The 18,942-nt window shown below is 40.8% G+C and overlaps 1 protein-coding gene across 4 annotated transcripts in view; it reads left to right on the top strand.

Annotated features, from left to right (window-relative positions):
• The first annotated feature begins 873 nt into the window (after positions 1-873).
• The window catches only part of OSBPL9 (oxysterol binding protein like 9), a 2,070,592-nt gene continuing 2,052,523 nt past the window's right edge, over positions 874-18,942 (top strand). For 2 of the 4 annotated variants that reach the window (XM_044086075.1, XM_044086074.1), the window contains exon 1: positions 874-1,005. In XM_044086075.1, coding sequence (XP_043942010.1) covers positions 895-1,005 — 111 coding nt within the window. In that variant the 5' untranslated portion in view covers positions 874-894. The remainder of the gene's footprint in view (positions 1,006-18,942) is intronic. The other 2 variants (XM_044086077.1, XM_044086076.1) reach the window with 1 other exon arrangement.

Raw genomic sequence — 18,942 nt, 5'->3', positions numbered from 1 at the left:
ATGCATTTTCCTTGAATGTGGGTTTCAATGCTGTGTCAATGAATGTGAGTTTCAAGGGAAGAGAAGTTTTAATGCTAAGTCTAGTTTCATTGTGAGACAGTATTGCTTTGTTTAGCAGATGTCTATTGGTGTTTGTGCTATAAAATGTAAAATAAAAGTTTTAAATGAAATCCAGATAATCATTTCAGAAGTAAAGCAGTATGCACATTAGTGTTTCTGGTAAATGGGGCGAAATAGCCAAGTAATGGAACATTGGAATGGCTGCAGGGGGACTCTGCGGCCATAATTTGCTTGTCTGTTTTTCAGTTTGTGTTTGAAAGTTGGTATCCCACAATCCCATTGGAGTGGGAGGGGTTACATAATTTTGTATGCAAATTTATGTTAATCAGCATACACATCTGTACCTATTTTTCATGGGCCTTTGTCCAGATTTTTGATGTTTCCAGGTTGAGGTACGGATTGATCACAGTACCATTATCACCCCCCATGACTACACCTGACCTGGTAGGATGCATTCCCACAGCAGCCCAGTACCAAATATCGTTTTTATCTAATAATGGATACATCGCTCATTTTATAAGGCGTATCACTCACTCTGGTTTTCAAAATATCTGCTTTTCAGGGAAAAAACATTTTCATATTGATAAAATGAAATGTCTTTTTTGTAATCTCTAAGCATTAAAAACACTACTCAATACAACAGTGGTTTGTACTTCGTGCTTTCTTGGAAGAGAATGTTTGAGAGATATCCTACCCCTTCACTTTCCAACTAACTCCACTCCAACTATAAAACTCTACAAGCACTCTTGTGTATTTCAGCCATAGACCCGCCTACCAACGCGTGACTGGCAACGTCAGCAACCTTTTTTCCCATGTTTTCATTTCTATTGCAATATGGCTTCCATCATGGAAGGACCCCTTAGTAAATGGACTAACGTCATGAAGGGCTGGCAGTACCGTTGGTTTGTATTGGATTACAATGCTGGTTTGCTTTCATATTACACGGTAAGACTGTGAGGAGACTAGCTACTGCTTTCTGTATGTTGTAGGACTGCATGTCACAAAGATCTTTTGGGGTTTCCCGATTCATTCCCGTCGGGAACCTGTTGGGACCTTTTATGTTCAACTAAGGGCTGGGCTGCTGGCTGACAGCCGTGGTTTGCAGACAGTTGTGACATTTAATGTTTCCCATTAACAGCGTAATGGATAGTGCCTGTCATGTGTCAACAGGATCGCCCTTCCTCGGGTGCTTATCATGCTTTCTATCTTAAAAAGCACAGCATACGGTATGTTAAGCAGCAGTGGAATTGGGAAAAGTATTGGTTTGCTGCAAACGGCTGTCATGTATGGTGTGTGCCAATAACTGTCCCTTCTGCTTTCTTTAGTTTATTAAATTTGGGAGAGACTTGCTCAGTTCGTAATTGTAGTGTTTGTTTACTGGACACTTTATGCCAGCATCCAGTAGATATTATGATCACAAGACTGGTTTTCATGGCTCAGTGAGATATAAATGCGTTTGCCCTATGCTGACAGCTTTTGTCACTTTTATAGATCACTTGACACAGCAGATAATGCATACTTCTGATGCCTAGTAATTGGTAGCGTTTAAGTGATTAGTTACGACATGTTATGAGCCGATATAAAAACTGAGAAACTTTAAAAGTTAAGCCAGCACCCGTACCATCTCCATTTTTCCTTATAAGAACTTATTTCCGAGTCTGCCATACCATTTCTATCTGCTCTTGAATCTTTATATCATGCTCTGTCATTCAAATCTCCAACATCTGTAGACAAATTAACTAGCTGTAAGTAACTCAACCTGCAGTCAGTTTTGCTACAGTAGATGCATTTCTCAATTGTAATTTTTTGTATAGGTGCACTTCTCTTATGCTGTTTGACTCTGTTTCCACTAAGTTATGTTTCACTTCAAATCTTAAACAGTGTTTTGCTTTGTGAGTAAATTTTACTCTGTGGCTTTATCCTACATTTAAAAAGTAATATGTGTGGATTTCTGCTACTTTGATTTGTAACTATACTTACGTTGTGTTGTAATACTAGGGCTTGTGGCTGAAATATGTCAACAAAGGGATCACTTCACTACCTTAGGTATAGATTTCTGCCTTCACAAAGTCAGGTTTGCTGTAGTAGCATTCTTTTCATGATAAAACTGTACACATTTATTAATTGTGAGAAACTGTATTTTGAGTTTGAATGTGTTCTGACAAAGTACTGTTGATGTATATTAGTAAATATGTAAAGATATGGAGTATATTTATATAAATTAAATGTAGAATATTACTACGGCATTACTATAAATAGGTATATTTTTATAGACATTCATGAGATAAGGTTGAGGCGGTTATTCCAGACTGCGAAAGTATTGCATTTGTTGATAGACTAACAAGTGGGAGGTCAGGGTTTCCAAATTCTTGCTATTGTTAAAAAATAAATAAATACTTTAAAAAAAATCAATGCAAATCACCAATTTTGTAGTGTTATGTGTTGAGTTTTTGGGTTGTAATGCCATGCTGTTGGCTATAAGGTTTTTCATGCTCACATATTTAAAAACAAATTGTATTTGTAATTTAAAAAATGTATCTGCGTATTGAAGTGGTTACTCAGTTTCTTTGGTTATTCCAGTTGGAATTAGTATACTTTTAAAATGTTGAAAAGGTGAAATGTTTATCTTTTTCACAATAACTTAAGTCAACGTTTACAAATGAACGGTGTTTAATTTTATAAAAGTAAAGCTAAGTATGTGACCGGCAACTGCAGGCACAGTCATCAAGCATAAATGTTAATTTTTTTTTTCTAATTGCAATATTCTACTGTACCTGGTCCTTTCTTTCCAGGCCATAATCTTTGAGTTATGCATATTGTGGCACTGTCTAGCTGCAATCTTACTAAGCACTGGTCTGCATGTAATACACATGACAATGCTCATAGCTGAAGGTATGAAGGGAAAGGCTCACTCCCTCAGGTGAGACACTGTATTTGGAAACTTTGAGGGTTCACGTGTGACTTTGTGCTTATTTGAAAATGTGTTTATTTTTTCATTCATTCACATCATGTATTTATGCATTTTATTTTGTTAGCTGCTATTTTGACTATGTGTTGTCTCATTTCCATCAGTCTTGGTAGTGGCAAGTGGTAAAGTGACTTGTACAGATTCATAAAGTAGGTAAATGGAAAATTGAGGGAATCAAACCCAAGATTATCAGATGAGGCTTGTTGCTAGCTGATATCCTCAGTACATTAAACTGCCAGACACCACTAGTCTAGTCATGTTACTGTAGAGAATGTGACACTTGTATGCAACAGTTTTTTTTTCCTCTTGCTTATTTAGTGAATCTCTTGTTGTCTGGTTTGTTGGCTAGGTACCATATTCTAAATGCCGAGTTCTCCAACTGTGAATAATGTTGATATTTCCTTGTATATGTTATCTGCAAAAGAAAGTCAGAGGAGTAAAACGCTCTTTGTGACAATATTATTTCTTGGTAGTGTACGTAAATGTATTGTTCTCTGTGAAGACCAACATTATTTACTGTGAGCTTTATGAACAATGGCTATTTAATTATCTGCATTTTTTTGTCAGGTGGTTTGGCTTTCCATCAAAAGTGTGAAATGTCTGTGAGGGAAGGTGCCTTTCTCCTGTATTATGACTGGACTGCCACCTCAATGAGATGATATACTGTGTTAGTCTGTTTATTATTTCTGATTAGCAGGAGGCTAAGAAATATAAAAAGCCAAAAGAAAAGTGTTTCGTAGTGTTTTTAACCAGATTGGGAACTGACTACTGTTTGAAACAGGTAGTAGTGCAAGCCCAACTTCTGAAATGTCTGAGGAGAAAGAGGGTTCCACTGAGTGTCATGGTTTGGTAGTACCTTTGAGCCTCACCTCTTGCTAACCGTGCCTTGTTGGATACTGAAAATCAAATGGAGCTAGCATTAGTAAAATTAAACTGTTGATTGGTGTGTCTGTGTGTGGGGGCAGAATATCGAAAATGATGCAACAACTTGGATATTTTTTCTTCTGAGCTTATGGGAGCAGAATGTCTTATTTTGGGTGTATAAGATTGTTTTGCTAAGAACACTGTTTATGATTTTGAAGGGCCCCAAAGCCTTGGCATTCGGGTAAAAGATCCCTTCTGAAGTTAATAAGAACTGGGGTTTTGTCTTTGTATTTAAAAAAAAAAAATTTATACATATTTCTTTTTAGTTCTAAAAACATAAGCTAAATGATGCCCCATATTAGGTTTATGTTGTTTAAACAAATTTCTCATGGTAACGAAATTTAAAAATGGTAATTATTCAATCCCTCCTGTCTCATATGGCATTGGTTTTGACTCTCGTGGAGAATGCTTACTGTCAAGTATCAAGGTTTGGGCCTCTCAGGAGAGGCTTGGTGTGTCCCTCTCAGGAGAGTTCTTGGATTTCCCAATTTTCAACTCTTGTGCTTGAAAAAAAGCTCATTGGGTATATTTTTTTAAGGGCACACAGGTTTTGTGGTGTGAACCTCTAGATGATTGTCACTGCTGAAGTGACAACCCAACCCCATGTGCAAAAGTGGGGGGGGGGTTGTGGATGGATGGACTGATGATAGGAACAATAAATATTCACACTGCTGAAAGCCAGTAACCAAGTGTGCACTCGAAATTTAAATGTTCAACATTGATTTTTATGTTAAAGTCACAAAACCAAGAAATGAATGCAACTACACACGCGCACATTTTCTTCCTGCCATTAGGCTTTTTGCTCTTTGTTCTGTTTTTGGGTAGATTGATAGTAGCTTAGTCTTATCTTTTGCTGATGTGCTTAGATGTAATTGTTACTTTATTTGTTGGTTGATTTGTATTTGATTACTGGAATTGTCCGACTGAGGTGTGTAAGACCCCTTTTCAGCGGAGGCCCAGAGAGAAAATCTCTATAACAAACAGAAAAAATATTAGTACATCATAGCTGAGTAAAATATATGCCAGGTAATATGTAGGTACGTAGATGTGTTTTATTGTGTATGTGTGTCTTGTGTAATAACCATATCTTGCAATGTGGTAAAAATATTACATTCCACATCACTCAGTACATTTTAAAAGCAGTTTTCAATACTTGTTCCTGCCAAAGTACTGACAATGTAGTAGTTTCCAGTAGTAATGCTTTGATATTGGGAAGGTATAAGGGAGTGGAGGCATTTGTGCATAAAGTGAATTTGCAAGGAAAATGTAATTTAAGTAGACTAGTTAAACGTGATATTAAGGAGACAGGAATATGTAAGCAGAAAGTGTAGCTAGGATAGTAATTGGTCAACCATTTGGGATTGAGTGTTATAATGTAGCATTTAGGAAATAAGCTTGGAGGTTTCCTTTAAAGCTAAGTTTTTTTGTCCACTTCCCTAAGAGGGCTACATATTGTGCTCTGTATCTTGGAGATAAAATTGGAGTAAAGAGCAGCCAAAGATGGGATTTAGATTGTTGGGATAGGAATTTATCTTTAGAGTGTAGAGGGGCACTCCTCAGGGTGGTGAAATCTAGAACTGTGTGATTTTTTTTTTTTTAGCTGAAGGAATTTAAGATGGTTTAGAAATTGTATCCATTTTATTTCTCAGAGTGAAGGCAGTGATGAGATCAGTTTGGCTAGTTGGCATTACATTTGGCAGTCTTACTGTAGCATTGTTCAATCTTTCCAAAGAGGCTGTTGTGTAGATTAGTAAAGGTAGGGGCAGTGTATACGAGTATTGTTAGCAGATAAGTATGTGCCTTAGCTCTATGACCTAGGCCAGTGAGAAGCTCTTGGCTTGGCTTGGTTTGGCTATTTGTCACACACGAAGCTTTTGGTGATTTTTTTTTTTCTTTCTTTATGACATTTATCATTAATTGTTGCACAAAATAGCTTGGTATTTGGAAACATTGGCAATTTTAATATTTTGGGCAGAAGAATTACTAAAACTGTTTTGAGTTTTGGAAACTGGTTTGAGAGAGGAAGAGCACGAGTTTAATAAAAATATATATATATATGTGTATGTATGTATATATCCTTTTTATTTGCAGTAATTGTAAGGTGAACATTTTCTATCCATTGTTCATCTGCTTATTTGGGTTTCTGAGTAATGGACTGTAGTTGTCCCAAGGAAGGCGCAGAGAAAATGACTGTAGCAATATTTACTGCTGAACCATCATGGATGGAGATGTGACAGTGTAACAGATTATTTATGTATGTGTTGTACAAAGGAGGAACTACTGTTTTGCCTCTCTGTTGCTTGGCTCCAATTGCCATGATAATGTTGAGAGTTTTGTTCTGCCAGGATTTGAACCAGTTTTGGGTGTGTAGCAGTATCCATTACCTTGGAGAGTTCCAAAACATGGCTGAGACTGGTATAGCAATATTACAATGTTGGCTTACAGTGTCCTAGAAATGGATAGTAGAGCAGTAGTAGTGCTGCAGTGGGGGTGGAAACCCTGTTTGGCAGGTGAAAGGAGATTATTGTAGATACTTGAGGAATTGAGTGTGCTCCAGGATTTTTGAGAGGAGGATGTATAGCTGTGGATCAATAGTTACATAGTTTGACAGATTTTCCTACTTTATGAAGTGGTAGTGTCCGTTTCCATATTGCAGGAACATATGACTCAGAAACTGATCTATTTATAAAGATGAGACTGAAAATGCTCTGTTCTATAAGCTGGTTATCAGCTGCCAGAGTACTTGACTTCAATTTTAAGGAGTTTTTGACAGATGCAGTAGGGATGTTTTTTGTGTAAAGGTGTTTGTTCCAGGTGGATTTTAAGGGTTGCTCATAGTGCAATTGAGAACCTGTGGATTTACTTAATGTGATTGTTATATCGATGAAGTGGCAGTTAAATGGGTCTACTGTAGTGCTGTCAGTATCATTTTGAATAGAATTTGTGTTTTTTGCATGGTTGAAGGAAGAGTACTTTCGTATTATTGCAACAAGATTTTCACGGTAACGTTATTTGCTTGTGTTTTCCTTAAAAAAAAAAAAAAAAAACGAAGTTAAGGATATTAATACTAAAGAACGTCTGTTCTATAATATTTTTTAATTTTTAGTAACATTTAAACTTGAAAACACACAGAAAATAACATTTTAAAATAGCTTGTCCCTTTTATCGCCATTAACGTGTATGTGTTCCAGTTCTCGTGCTATACGAAAGTTGTCAAAGCTCTAGTCAACAGATTATTGAAAAGGCATATAGTTATTAAACATCTAAGTAGTTTTCTGTAGTCATAGTTTTGTTAAAAATGCAACTGTGGGATTTACCTAAGACGGATAAGGAGGCAATTCAGTTATTTCAACAGTATGGAATTATATACACAGTTTTAAGGAATGCACTTCAGGACATGAAATGAAATTATACTATGGAAAACAAATATTTTGGAAATGCAACTCTGATAAATGCTACCAGCATATAGGAGTTCGGGAAGGTAACTTTTTTGAAGGAAGTAGAATTTCTTTTACAATTGCTGTTCGTTTTATATACTGTTGGTATAAGCAGTTAACTAGCATTAATTTCTGTTGCGAAGAATTGGATATGGCTGACAAAACAGTTATTGACTGGAGTAATTATTTAAGGGATGTATGTACCATGGAGTTGGAAAAACAAGAGAAGAAAAAGATCGGAGGGCCAGGGCATATAGTGGAAATCTAAAGTTTATTTACTCGGCGGAAAAATAACAGCGGTCGCATCCTACTTCAACAGTGGATTTTCGGAGGGATCTGTAGGGAAACGATAGAAATGTTTGTAGTAAAAGTGCCTGACAGAAGTGCCTCTACATTGTTTGTTTGACCAAATGCAAAAAAAATATCAAAGAAGGCAGCATTGTATACTCAGACTCCTGGAAAGCGTACCAAACAAAACAACTACAAGAAGCTGGCTTCAGCCATGACAAAGTTAATCACAGCTACAATTTTGCTGACCCGGACACTGGAGTGCATACACAACCTATAGAAAGAAAGTGGGGCTCAGTAAAGTGGAGAAACAAGAAACGATGAGGAACTGCACATCACCATCTACATTCCTATCTTGTTGAATATATGTAGCACGAAACACAACTATTAAATTCAAAAGACTGCTTTGAAGAACTATTAAAAGCCATCGCTAACAACTTTCCTCCACAAAAAAACAAAAAATCAATACCAATAACTACCACAGCAATTAACCAACCAACCACTTCTAAGCCTTCAACAGTAAAAAGCAGAACACCACCTAGTGAACTGTCCACATCTTCAGAACTATCTACACTGACAACCAATACAACAGTAACTGAAGAATCCACAGGTAACACTATTAAACAGTAGAGCCCTAACAGCTCTGAAAATTAATGACATTCGAAAATACATTCAACGAAGAAGCAAAGCCGTACTCTGAATTTACGTATATTACATTGCATTTGTACCATTCAATGAATACAGTTTAACCATTAAATACTTTTCCTCAATCACTTACCTTGTTTCCATTTTCTTTTTTTAATGAAAGCATTTAAGTAATTCAAGAATTGAATAATCCTTACGACTTTCTTCCATTGACCAAACGAAAATACAGCTGAAAAATAAATCTCCACATCCAAAAAACCAAAAGCTCCTTCGATTGTTCCAGCGATAGCTCCCAAAGTCCTTCGATAACTCCAAATTAAAAAACACCATCTATTTCCCAAATGATAGATCCAAAAGTCTTTTCCAAATAAACAAAGTTCCAGTGATAGTTTCCAATGTCCTTCGATAGCTCCAAAACGAACACCACCATCCAATGATACATCCAAGATGAAAAGCACCTTTAACAATCCCCAAATCCTTTGATAACTTCTCCAAAACGAACACCACCTTCCAAGGATACATCCAAAACAAAAAGCACCTTTAACTATCCTTCGATAATTCCCGTACGACCAGCCCGTTCCGGCGACAGCACTCAAATGTAAAGCACCTTCAAAAAATTGCATATAAATAAACGTACCAACGTAACCCATGAGTCTTTTCAGCACACTACGTACCTATCCAAAAATTGTACCCATTAAACATTAAAAAAAATCCCCCACCAATATCCCAGCATTCTTTTAAACAGGCCACCCTTCCTTAATACACTACATTTACTAAAATTCAAATAAATGGCGGAATGTACAGTACATCGCAAAATCTGGTTGCAATAATACGTAAGTACCGAAGGAAGTTCTGCCAGGTAAGAGGAAAAGAGGAAGGCCTAAGATAAGGTTTATGGATGTGGTGAGAGAGGACATGCAGGTGGTTGGTGTGACAGAGCAAGATGCAGAGGACAGGAAGAAATGGAAACAGATGGTCCGCTGTGGCGACCCCTAACGGGAACAGCCAAAAGAGAAGAAGGAAGTTATTGATGGTGGGCCAGAAAGTTTTTGGTTAACTCTAGGGACTGTTCTGAGTGTTTACATATTAATGTTTTGTCTTTTTATATAAGAACTTTGTTTGTTTCCATAGATAGTGGTACATCTGGTAATTTGGAAGAGTTTTGTTATTCCGCCAGATTTTTCAGGCTTTGTCCCCATGTCTTATTACATTTAGTACTGTGAGTTACCCAGGGTACTGATGTAGATTTTATGCATGTTTTCCTAAATTGAAGTAGAACTTAAGTTACGGTTCCCCATATCAAGCAGGAGTTGGACTATGTTCCAGACAGAAAAGATGCATTTTTAGTGCCCTATTTGAACTCCACCAAGTGGAAGATTTTCTTTAAGAATGACTGTATTCAGCTGTTATAATCATTCCTTGAACAGTTTTCCAAAATGGTGCATTATCCAGAACATATTGAGGTTTTTGTGCCATTTGTTGATGAGTATCCTATTGATAATGGTTGCTGTACAACATATAAATATTAATGAGATTTGACCTCTTAAACTTGTATCAAGACTCATGCATTCTACTTCAAGTTCCTTTTTGTTTAAGACTTTGCATATGTTTGAGTGTTTCATCATTTTAATGAATAACAAATATGCGTAAGATATAGATGTACCAATAAAGAGGTATAGATACAGGTGTGTGTGCGCATGTGTTTACTTATATATATTATATGTATCAAGATGGCACAGTGCTGCTGTAGTAATGTTGCCAATTGACAGCAAGAGGCTCTCCAGTTCAATTCTCAGCTGGGGTGCCTTCTGTGTGGAGTCTGCATGTCCTCCCTGCATTCATGTGGGTTTTCTCTGCGTGCTCCGGTTTCCACCCACGTTACAAGGACGTTTCTGGAGTGTTTCTCCCCAGGCCGCCTCTGAAAATTTCTTTTGTTCCAAGTCAGACTTTCCCAGTAAACAAATGTTAGAGTGTGTGTGTGTGTGTGTGTGTGTGTGTGTGTGTGTGTGTGTGTGTGTGTGTGTGTGTGTGTGTGTGTGTGTGTGTGTGTGTGTGTGTGTATAGTAAAATATAGTAGTCCCGGGTAATCCAGAACTGCAGCAGGCAGCAAGTCCCGGGTAATCCAGAACTGCAGCAGGCAGCAAATAAATTGGCAAAGACTAAACACAAACTACACGCAAGAACAGCAGGCACAGCAAGCAGCCTCAATACCTCCATTAGTTCTCCAGACTAAAAACTCTACCAAAGTCAGACTCCTAGCAAATGCTCAAACAGGCCCCAACAGATGACCAGAACAGCAGTCAGGCCTGGGTACATTGTTTGAATAATACTTGCAATCTACACAAATATCTGAAGTTGTCTGGAAACTGTATGCTAATATGTCCCATTGCATGCCTGATTGGGTAAACCGACTAACCAATATACATCTGTTGATAACTGGCAGCCACCATTTTAGACAAACAGGCAATTAAAGTTTTGCCAGATGTGCAGCATGATTATCTCCAAGGCCAGAACTTGGTCCCCAAAAGTTAGCGGCATTGTAACTGCTGGAGAAATTGAATGTTGGGGCAGCCACTTCGATATCCATGGTGGTAGTGATTGTCCATGGCATCTTGGTCTTGAGATTTTTACTTTTGTGACATTGTCTTGTTGTCCATGTGGACCTGAGAAATCAAACTTGTTAAACAGTATTAGTGCCCTTATGCCGTACATCAAACATCATAGTAACATTCACCAAAATGCGTCAACAATTTTAAAATTGTTGACATCCTACACATACCTAATATCAGGGAAGCACACTTTAACCACCCTTTGTGAGAACCAGTTGCCTGTTTATATTATTTTTTCAAAGACTGTTAATGTGTTTTCCCTAACTGAAGACTGCAGTGATCCAATGCTTTTGAATAGGACTGGTTCTTGTAGGCATTTATGCACATTGTTATTTCTCCTCTTAAACTTCTGCACGATGGGTTGAAACATTTTAAAACTGGTTTCCCTTTCTGAATAGTTCATGTTGCCTAAATGTTTTTCTGTTTGTTTTACCAATCTTAATCTTTCTCCAGGGATATCCCACCAAGGTTCCATATTCTGATTTCAGCCTCGCCAAAAATCCCCTCATTAATTTCTCATGCCTCCCTTTACAAAGTTGTAATATTTTATTAGCATCCAAACTGACCTCCTTACTATGGCTCTGAAAAGACAGTGTGTTCTATAATTACAAGATTCATAGTATATGATGCATTTTAACTATGTATACATTGATCTTTTCCATATTAATAGTCATCCCGTTTAACATTGACCATTTGTGTAAGTAAGTGAGGACTGTCTGCAGAATTTCTGTCAAGATCAGAAGTAAGTTTGCTAATCTTTATCGGTATAAATTATATAAAAAATGCAGTTGTCTAAAGTAATGCCTGACGAAAGAGTGTGGACTCTTGAGGAACTTACTGATTTTTATTATGCTCTGAGCTTTTCCCTCCTTCCAGGCTACATACCACTTTCTGTTCATCAACTACTCCTTAAGCCAAGATGTTAAGTTGTCCATCTCGCCTTCATTCTTGCTGGATGGGTTCGGAGCCGACCTCGGCTCTGACTCGGCCACTCTAAAAGCTCGAGAGTTGGTTCCACCGGCTCGAGGCTCCCCTTATATCCCACAATGCTAGGCGGTATTATCCCAGATCTCGTTTGCCGCTACAGCGATCGAGGTGTATGGTTTCTACCGGCTTCAGGTCAGTTATTATAGATTAATCTATAGTGAATTTAAACCCCCTTTATTTAGTCTTTTATAGTTATTTCCCTCTACTTAGTGGATTTTGACCCTTTCCTTCCTTTTTTCCACAAGAACTTATTAGTTCTTCCCTCAGGCCTTCGGGCCCTTCCATCCCCTTAGTGGAGTGTATGTGTTTTTTTTTTTTTAGGGATCTAAAAAAGAACTAATCTTCCTTTTTTTTTAGTTAACCTTGTCAAAAGTGTAATCGGTGTGTTTGTGTGTGTTTGTGGTTACACTTTCTTTGATAATGTCTAAAGAGTCAAAGGTCTCAGGCTTCAAGAAGTGTGACTCGTGCTGTCAGAAAATGTCTCTGACAGACGGTCACACTTCTTGTGTATACTGCCTGGGACCTTTACACCTGCAGGACTCTTGTGCTGTATGCCATGGCTTCAGCCCTAGAGTCCTGCAGGAAAGAAAAAACAAACTCATTTTAAGAGGTTTGCTTAAGCCTGAGGGTTCCCCTACTGCTACCCTCTAAGGCTTCTAGGTCCTCGACTCCAGCTTCTGAGCCGAGGCCTAAGGCTTCGAAACCTACTGCTACATCGGCTCCGGCTGGAGCCGATGAGTCTCAGACTGCAGTTTCTGTGGTTCCCTCGGCTCTGGCTGGAGCCGAGGCATTGGAAATTCCTGGGTCGGCTCCGATCAGACCATCGGAGCCGACATCTAGAAAGAGGTCTAGGTCACCGTCCCTTGGCTCCGTTCATTCGGCTCCAGCGTCTCCCTTGCTGTCTGAACGGAGCCATAGATCTCACTCCTCTAGATCATCGAGGCTTTCGGATCATGACCTTCAGAGGGTAGTGAGTCGACTTCTTAAGTCCGAGGCACTGGCCCAAATGCTTCAGAGCCTGACTCATCAGTCGATGCTTGACTCTATCCCTCAAAATGTTCCTCCTCCGACTCCTTTGAGCTCAGAGCCGGGGCGTTTCGGAACCGAGACTGTGGTAGCGTCGGCGCCGATACAATTGTCTTCGGTTCCGTCATCGGCTCCGATTTCTTCCTTTGAAGAATCTCGGCGGACTTCCTCGTCGGCTCGAGGGGTGAGTGGCATCGGACCCTTGTCCGACCCGCTCTCCCTCTCGGTGCTTCGGCGTTAGTGAGTTCGGCTCCGACATCGCCTCGAGCCATCACTGTCGGTGCCGAGGGGTTCTCAGCTTTTCGGGCGGGACCTCTGGCTCTGCCTGACAGGGGTGCGTTTGAGGTCATGCGGAGTGTGTTGGAACCTGGTTCAACTCCACAGTCGGCTCCGTCCGCCCCTCCCTCTCCGGTGCCTCAGGTTATGTCTACTCACTCCCTCATCCCAGACCGCAGAGAGCCAGCTCCTCAAGAATCCCCTGTGGGGATCTCATCCTCTTCCGAGGCCTCTCCTGAATTGGCAGGGGAGCCCCCTAGGAAGAGAAAGTGTAAGAGGAAGCACATAGACTCACCTGAGTCTGTCACCTCTGACACAGATTTAGAGGATTCCGAGGGTTCCCCCTGTTCCCCTTCTGAAGATGTCTCCTTTGCAGACATTCTAGAGATCCTGAAACAGAGGGGAAATTGACCAGCCCTTAACCCTTCGGAGGATGAATCTGTGTATCTTGAGGCGTTTGGCTCTCGCCCTTCCACCTCCTGGGTGTTTCCCCCCCTTTGACCCCCTCATGCAGGTGGTAGCAAAAAAGGCTTGGACTGCTCCTGACTCAGTGGATCCCACCCCCAGGAGACCTTCAAAGTTTATCACAGCACCAACAGATAAGCAATTTCTGACCAAGGGAGTTTCTGTGGATGCTATGGTGGTAGCTGCTGCCACTAAGAAGGAACTAGCTGATCCTTCGGTGCCTGTCCATCCTCCTAACAAGGAATCTAGGTCTATGGACAGGTACGGGAAGCGGATGTTTTCGTCAGCGACCTTTGCTATCGTCGCTGAATTACCTATGCCATTTCACTCGTCTTCAAAGAGATTTGATCAAGGAAGCGAGTGAGATGTTGAAGGATCCTACAGCTGCGGGTTTTCAGGACAAGATGAACGCTCAGCTGGCTACCCTAAACTCTATAGCTAACTCCTCCATGCGCCTCCTTTCATATGCGGCTGATGGAGCGAGCAGAGCCGAGGGACAGGTGTTGCCTTACGCCGGCATGCCTGGATGCGGCTATGCAATTTTATGGACCCCTTTAAAACATCTTTCACTAATTACCCGTTTGATGGATCATCTCTCTTTGGTCCTCAAGTGAAAGAAACCTTGACGAGGTGCGAGACGGATGGCAAAACTCTTTCTGCCGTCGGAGTCCGTTTTCTACTCCTTCTAGGCCTTACCCCAAAGGCCAGAAAAGTGGGAAAATGTGGTTCCGCAAACAATCTCAAGGGACTTTGCCTGACGACAGAGTCGTTTCCTCCAGAGGCAGAGGGGGAACAATAATGGTAGACGCCGCCCTAGAGGCAGGGGGTCCAGAACCAGGGCAATCGAGAAACTTTTTCCGATAAGCCCTTCCAGCATCCCTGAGGTGTTGCCCGACTGTCCACCTTTGGAGGCAGTCGGGGGAAGATTGTCACTGTACCCAGAAGCCTGGTGATCCCTAACTCAAGACAAGTGGGTACAGTCCATCATTTCCGAAGACTATTCCATTCCGTTCTTTCGTATTCCAAATCAATCAAAAAAATCCCTTCCAGATGTTCCACCCGCTCAAAGGGATCAAGCAGCGTTGGAAATTTCAAAGTTGCTTGCAAAAAGAGCCATTCAGCCAGTGCCAGCAGACCAGCAAGGATCCGGAATCTACTCCAAATTCTTTTTGGTTCCAAAGAAAACAGGGGACTGGAGACCCATATTGGATCTCAGTATCTTGAACAAGTCGGTGAAGAAAACAAGATTTCGGATGGTCACGCTACAATCCATCCTACCCCTTTTGGGAAAGGAAAACTGGATGTGCTCTATAGACCTCCAGGATGCGTACTATCATATAAAAATGAACAGATGCTCCAGGAGATTTCTCCGCTTCCGGCTGGGAACCAGTCACTTTCAATTCAGAGCCCTGCCCTTTGGTCTCACCACTGCCCCCCAGGTGTTTACCAAATGCATGGCAGTGGTAGCTTCTCACCTGAGACGTCAAGGATTCCAGGTGTTTCCATATTTGGACGACTGGCTCCTCACAGCTCCTACCAAGCATCTTCTTCTAATGGCCAGAGACTACACCTTTCGCATTTGTCAAAAGTTAGGCATCTCAATAAATTGCGAAAAGTCTGTTTTGTTGCCTTGTCGTGCTATTACCTTCATAGGCGCAAATCAAGACACAGTCAACATGTCTGCGAGACTAACAGACCAAAGAATAGCAGACATACGCAAACTGGTCTCCCTTCTCTTCCACAGCAACAGAGTCAAAGCCAGATTAGTTCTGAAAGTACTGGGGATTATGGCGGCTGCTATCCCTCTACTTCTATTAACCAGATTCCACATGAGAATTCTTCAATGGATGCTCTTCACACAATGGTCGTACCAACAACTTCCGATGTCCCACACCATTATGATTACGCAAGCATGCAAGAATCATCTTCTTTGGTGGATTTCTTCCCCTCAGCTCTTCCTGGGAAGACCCTTTGTTCCTTCCCCTCCGGTTGCTACTCTGACAACGGACGCCTCCCTGATCGGGTGGGGGGGGCATTATCAGGGCAGAACAGTCCAGGGCATATGGCAACCAGACGAATGCCACTTGCATATAAATGTTCTAGAGATGAGAGCAGTGCTTTTAGCGTTGCAAGCCCTTCAAGACTCTCTTCCCTTGGGAACGATAGCAGTCCAGACGGACAATATGTCTGTAGTGTGGTATATCAACAAACAAGGCGGAACCAGGTCCTATCCCCTATGTCGAGAAGCACTCAGACTGTGGCAATGGGCGATTTCTTCTCAGCGGTTTCTGATAGCAACGCACATCCCGGAAGTCCAATCTAATCGCGGACAAGTTGAGCAGAGCTATCCTCATGCCTCACGAGTGGTCTCTGAAAGATTCTATTCTGGAGAAAATTTTTCTCAAGTGGGGTCAGCCTTGCTGCGACCTTTTTGCTACTCCCCAAAACAGCAAGTGCAGAGATTATTTCACCCTATTCCCGTTACCAGGCCAGCCCAGCAGAGATGCTCTAGTCCAAGTTTGGCCCCGGGGATTTCTGTATGCATTTCCTCCCTTCCCACTAATCTCTCAAGTGATACAGAAAGCTATCGCTCAGAAGGCCTCATTGATCCTCATTGCTCCTTACTGGCCTCGACAGGTTTGGTTCCCCTTTCTACATCAATTTCTGTTAGAGCAACCTTGGCATCTGGACCTAGTTCCAGATCTTTTGATCCATCAATCGGGTCAGTTACATCGCTCCCTCCCCTCTCTGAACCTCACTGCTTGGTTCCTCCAATTCCAACCTTAGCCAGGCTTCCTCAAATATCTCACTCTGTTCGAGATATTTTGATAGCTTCCCATAAATCTTCCACTCGGAAGATTTATCTTAGTAAGTGGAAACGTTTTGCCTATTGGGCTCAAGGAAGGGACGTAGATCCTTTCACTGCTTCCATCCAAATAGTCCTTGATTTTCTAGCTGAACTCTTCCATGCAGGTTCATTCTCACATCTTTGATTCTTCCCCCTTTCGAACCTGCAGCTTCCTGTTCATTGAAATTGCTATCCTGGAAGACTCTCTTTCTGGTAGCCATTACTTCAGCTAGAAGGGACTCAGAACTTCATGCACTCAGCAGTCGACCACCGTATCTATTGTTTCATAAAGACAGGGTGTCCTTACGAACCAGTCCATCCTTTTTACCTAAAGTAGCCTCTGCGTCTAACCTAAATCAAAGCATTGACCTCCCTGTGTTTTTTCCTAACTTTTCTAACAGGTCTGAACAAAAATTGCATTGGCTAGATGTTCATCGTCAGTTAAGTTATTATTTGGATAGAACCAAACAGATCAGGAAAACTGACCAGTTGTTTGTCTCTTATGCAGAAGGCAGAAGGGGACTTTCAGTTTCGAAGGTATCACTCTCCAGATGGCTAACATCTCGGATTTCCTTTGCTTATGAAATTAGACACCAAAAGCTGCCTAACAAACCTAAGGCCCACTCCACCAGAGCTTTGGCTACTTCTATAGCCTTCCAAGATAGGCTGCCTATTGACACCATTTGTGCAGCGGCTACTTGGGCTACTCCTCACACTTTCATTTCTCATTACAAGTTGGATTTAGCTTCTAGACATAGAGCTAACTTTGGTTCCACTGTTCTCAAGAGTCTGTTCCGATAGGCCACCCGGGACAAGGTGCTAGGGACGCGGTCCCATCCAGCAAGAATGAAGGCGAGATGGACAACTTAACATATAGAAGTTATGTTCTTACCATAACGTTCCATGTCAGTTGTCTTCTTCTCGCCTTCTTTCTTAAGGCCCCACCTCCTTCCTCCTAGCCTGGACAGACCTAGAGGAGTTTGATTGTGACCTCTCTTTCTACCACCTCTATTGTATATAGGTATATGCTACTCTATGCATATATTCCTTCATCAGGTTTTCAGGTCACCTTCTTCCCTTCCTTTTATAGAGGTGGGTTTTTCCCTTTTCCAGTGGTTCTGGAGTTATTTTTGGCTGGGCATAGCTTACAAACTTGATCTGAGGTAATACTGCCTAGCATTGTGGGATATAAGGGGAGCCTCGAGCCGGTGGAACCAACTCTCGAGCTTTTAGAGTGGCCGAGTCGGAGCCGAGGTCGGCTCCGAACCCATCCAGCAAGAAAGAAAGCGAGAAGAAGACAACTAACATGGAACGTTATGGTAAGAACATAACTTCTATTTATTAGTTGTCCAGATAGATTCAGGCAACTCAATTTGCTTATTAATTAGTTAGGATATAAATTGCTTTTACCTGTTGACCATTTTAAATTTCCTCCATAATGTTTTACTAGAAAGATAGGTTACAAGTTGTCATAGGCCTTACTATTAAATAAGCATATTGATAAATGTTAAGTAAATGTGTAACCATTTTGTTTCAATCTGCTTCCCTGTACATGAGTGAAGACTAATAAATCCAGTTCGTAGCATTATGAAAATTACATTTATTCTCAAGTATAGGTATTATTGTTAATATTTTCCAGTCATTGGGTATTTTTTCCTGCTTCAGATAAAATTTTAAATAAGGTTATAATGCAGAATGTATAAAGGTCTTAATGCCAAGATTGCTAATATTATCAAATAGGTAGTGATGTACTAGGCTAGCTGCCCTTGTGGGCTATTTTAAGCCTAGCCAAGTTTGCTTTTCTACATGAAACAACATTTCCATTTGGTGTTAGAATGCCCTATATTACCCCTAGGGAGAGTAACTGTAGTCATTCCTTAGACCAACTTGTGCTTAAATGTAGACCAGGATAAGCTTTGTTTTACATGGCTAAGGAGTCTGTTCCACAGCAGCAGTGTACTCTAAGAGATAACCCTGTCCCTCCAAAACATTCTGTTAGTGTTGCTGAGGAGGCTTAGATTGCTAGACCAAGTTTCTCTGATGACCTTTGATTTGCTGATATGCAGTAAATCCATTAGTACTGGGTGTGAGGATAACTTAGCTGCCAGGCACTGGTCATCTCTTGGTAATCTGTAGGATACAGATTATAGTTACAGGACTTTGAGTCTGTCCATGTAGGGCGTATTGTTTAGACCTTGTATCCTTTTAGTAAGGTATCTCTGTCTGAGTTCCAGTTGTTGCACATGACTGGACAGGTACATGCCAAAGGGGGCATTATACTACATGATTTGCTTAATGAGTGCTGAGTAGAGGGGGACAGTGACATCTCTAGATCTGGACTCTGAAAATATTTGCATTGCTTAATTTGTATGTGATTATTACTGGAGCTTTTCTCCCCGGGCCTCCACT

Source organism: Protopterus annectens, chromosome 10.part0 (genome assembly GCF_019279795.1).
Source record: "Protopterus annectens isolate FY-2018-M chromosome 10.part0, PAN1.0, whole genome shotgun sequence".
NCBI classification, from domain to species: domain Eukaryota; kingdom Metazoa; phylum Chordata; order Ceratodontiformes; family Protopteridae; genus Protopterus; species Protopterus annectens.
This window is presented reverse-complemented; position numbering and strand designations above follow the sequence as displayed.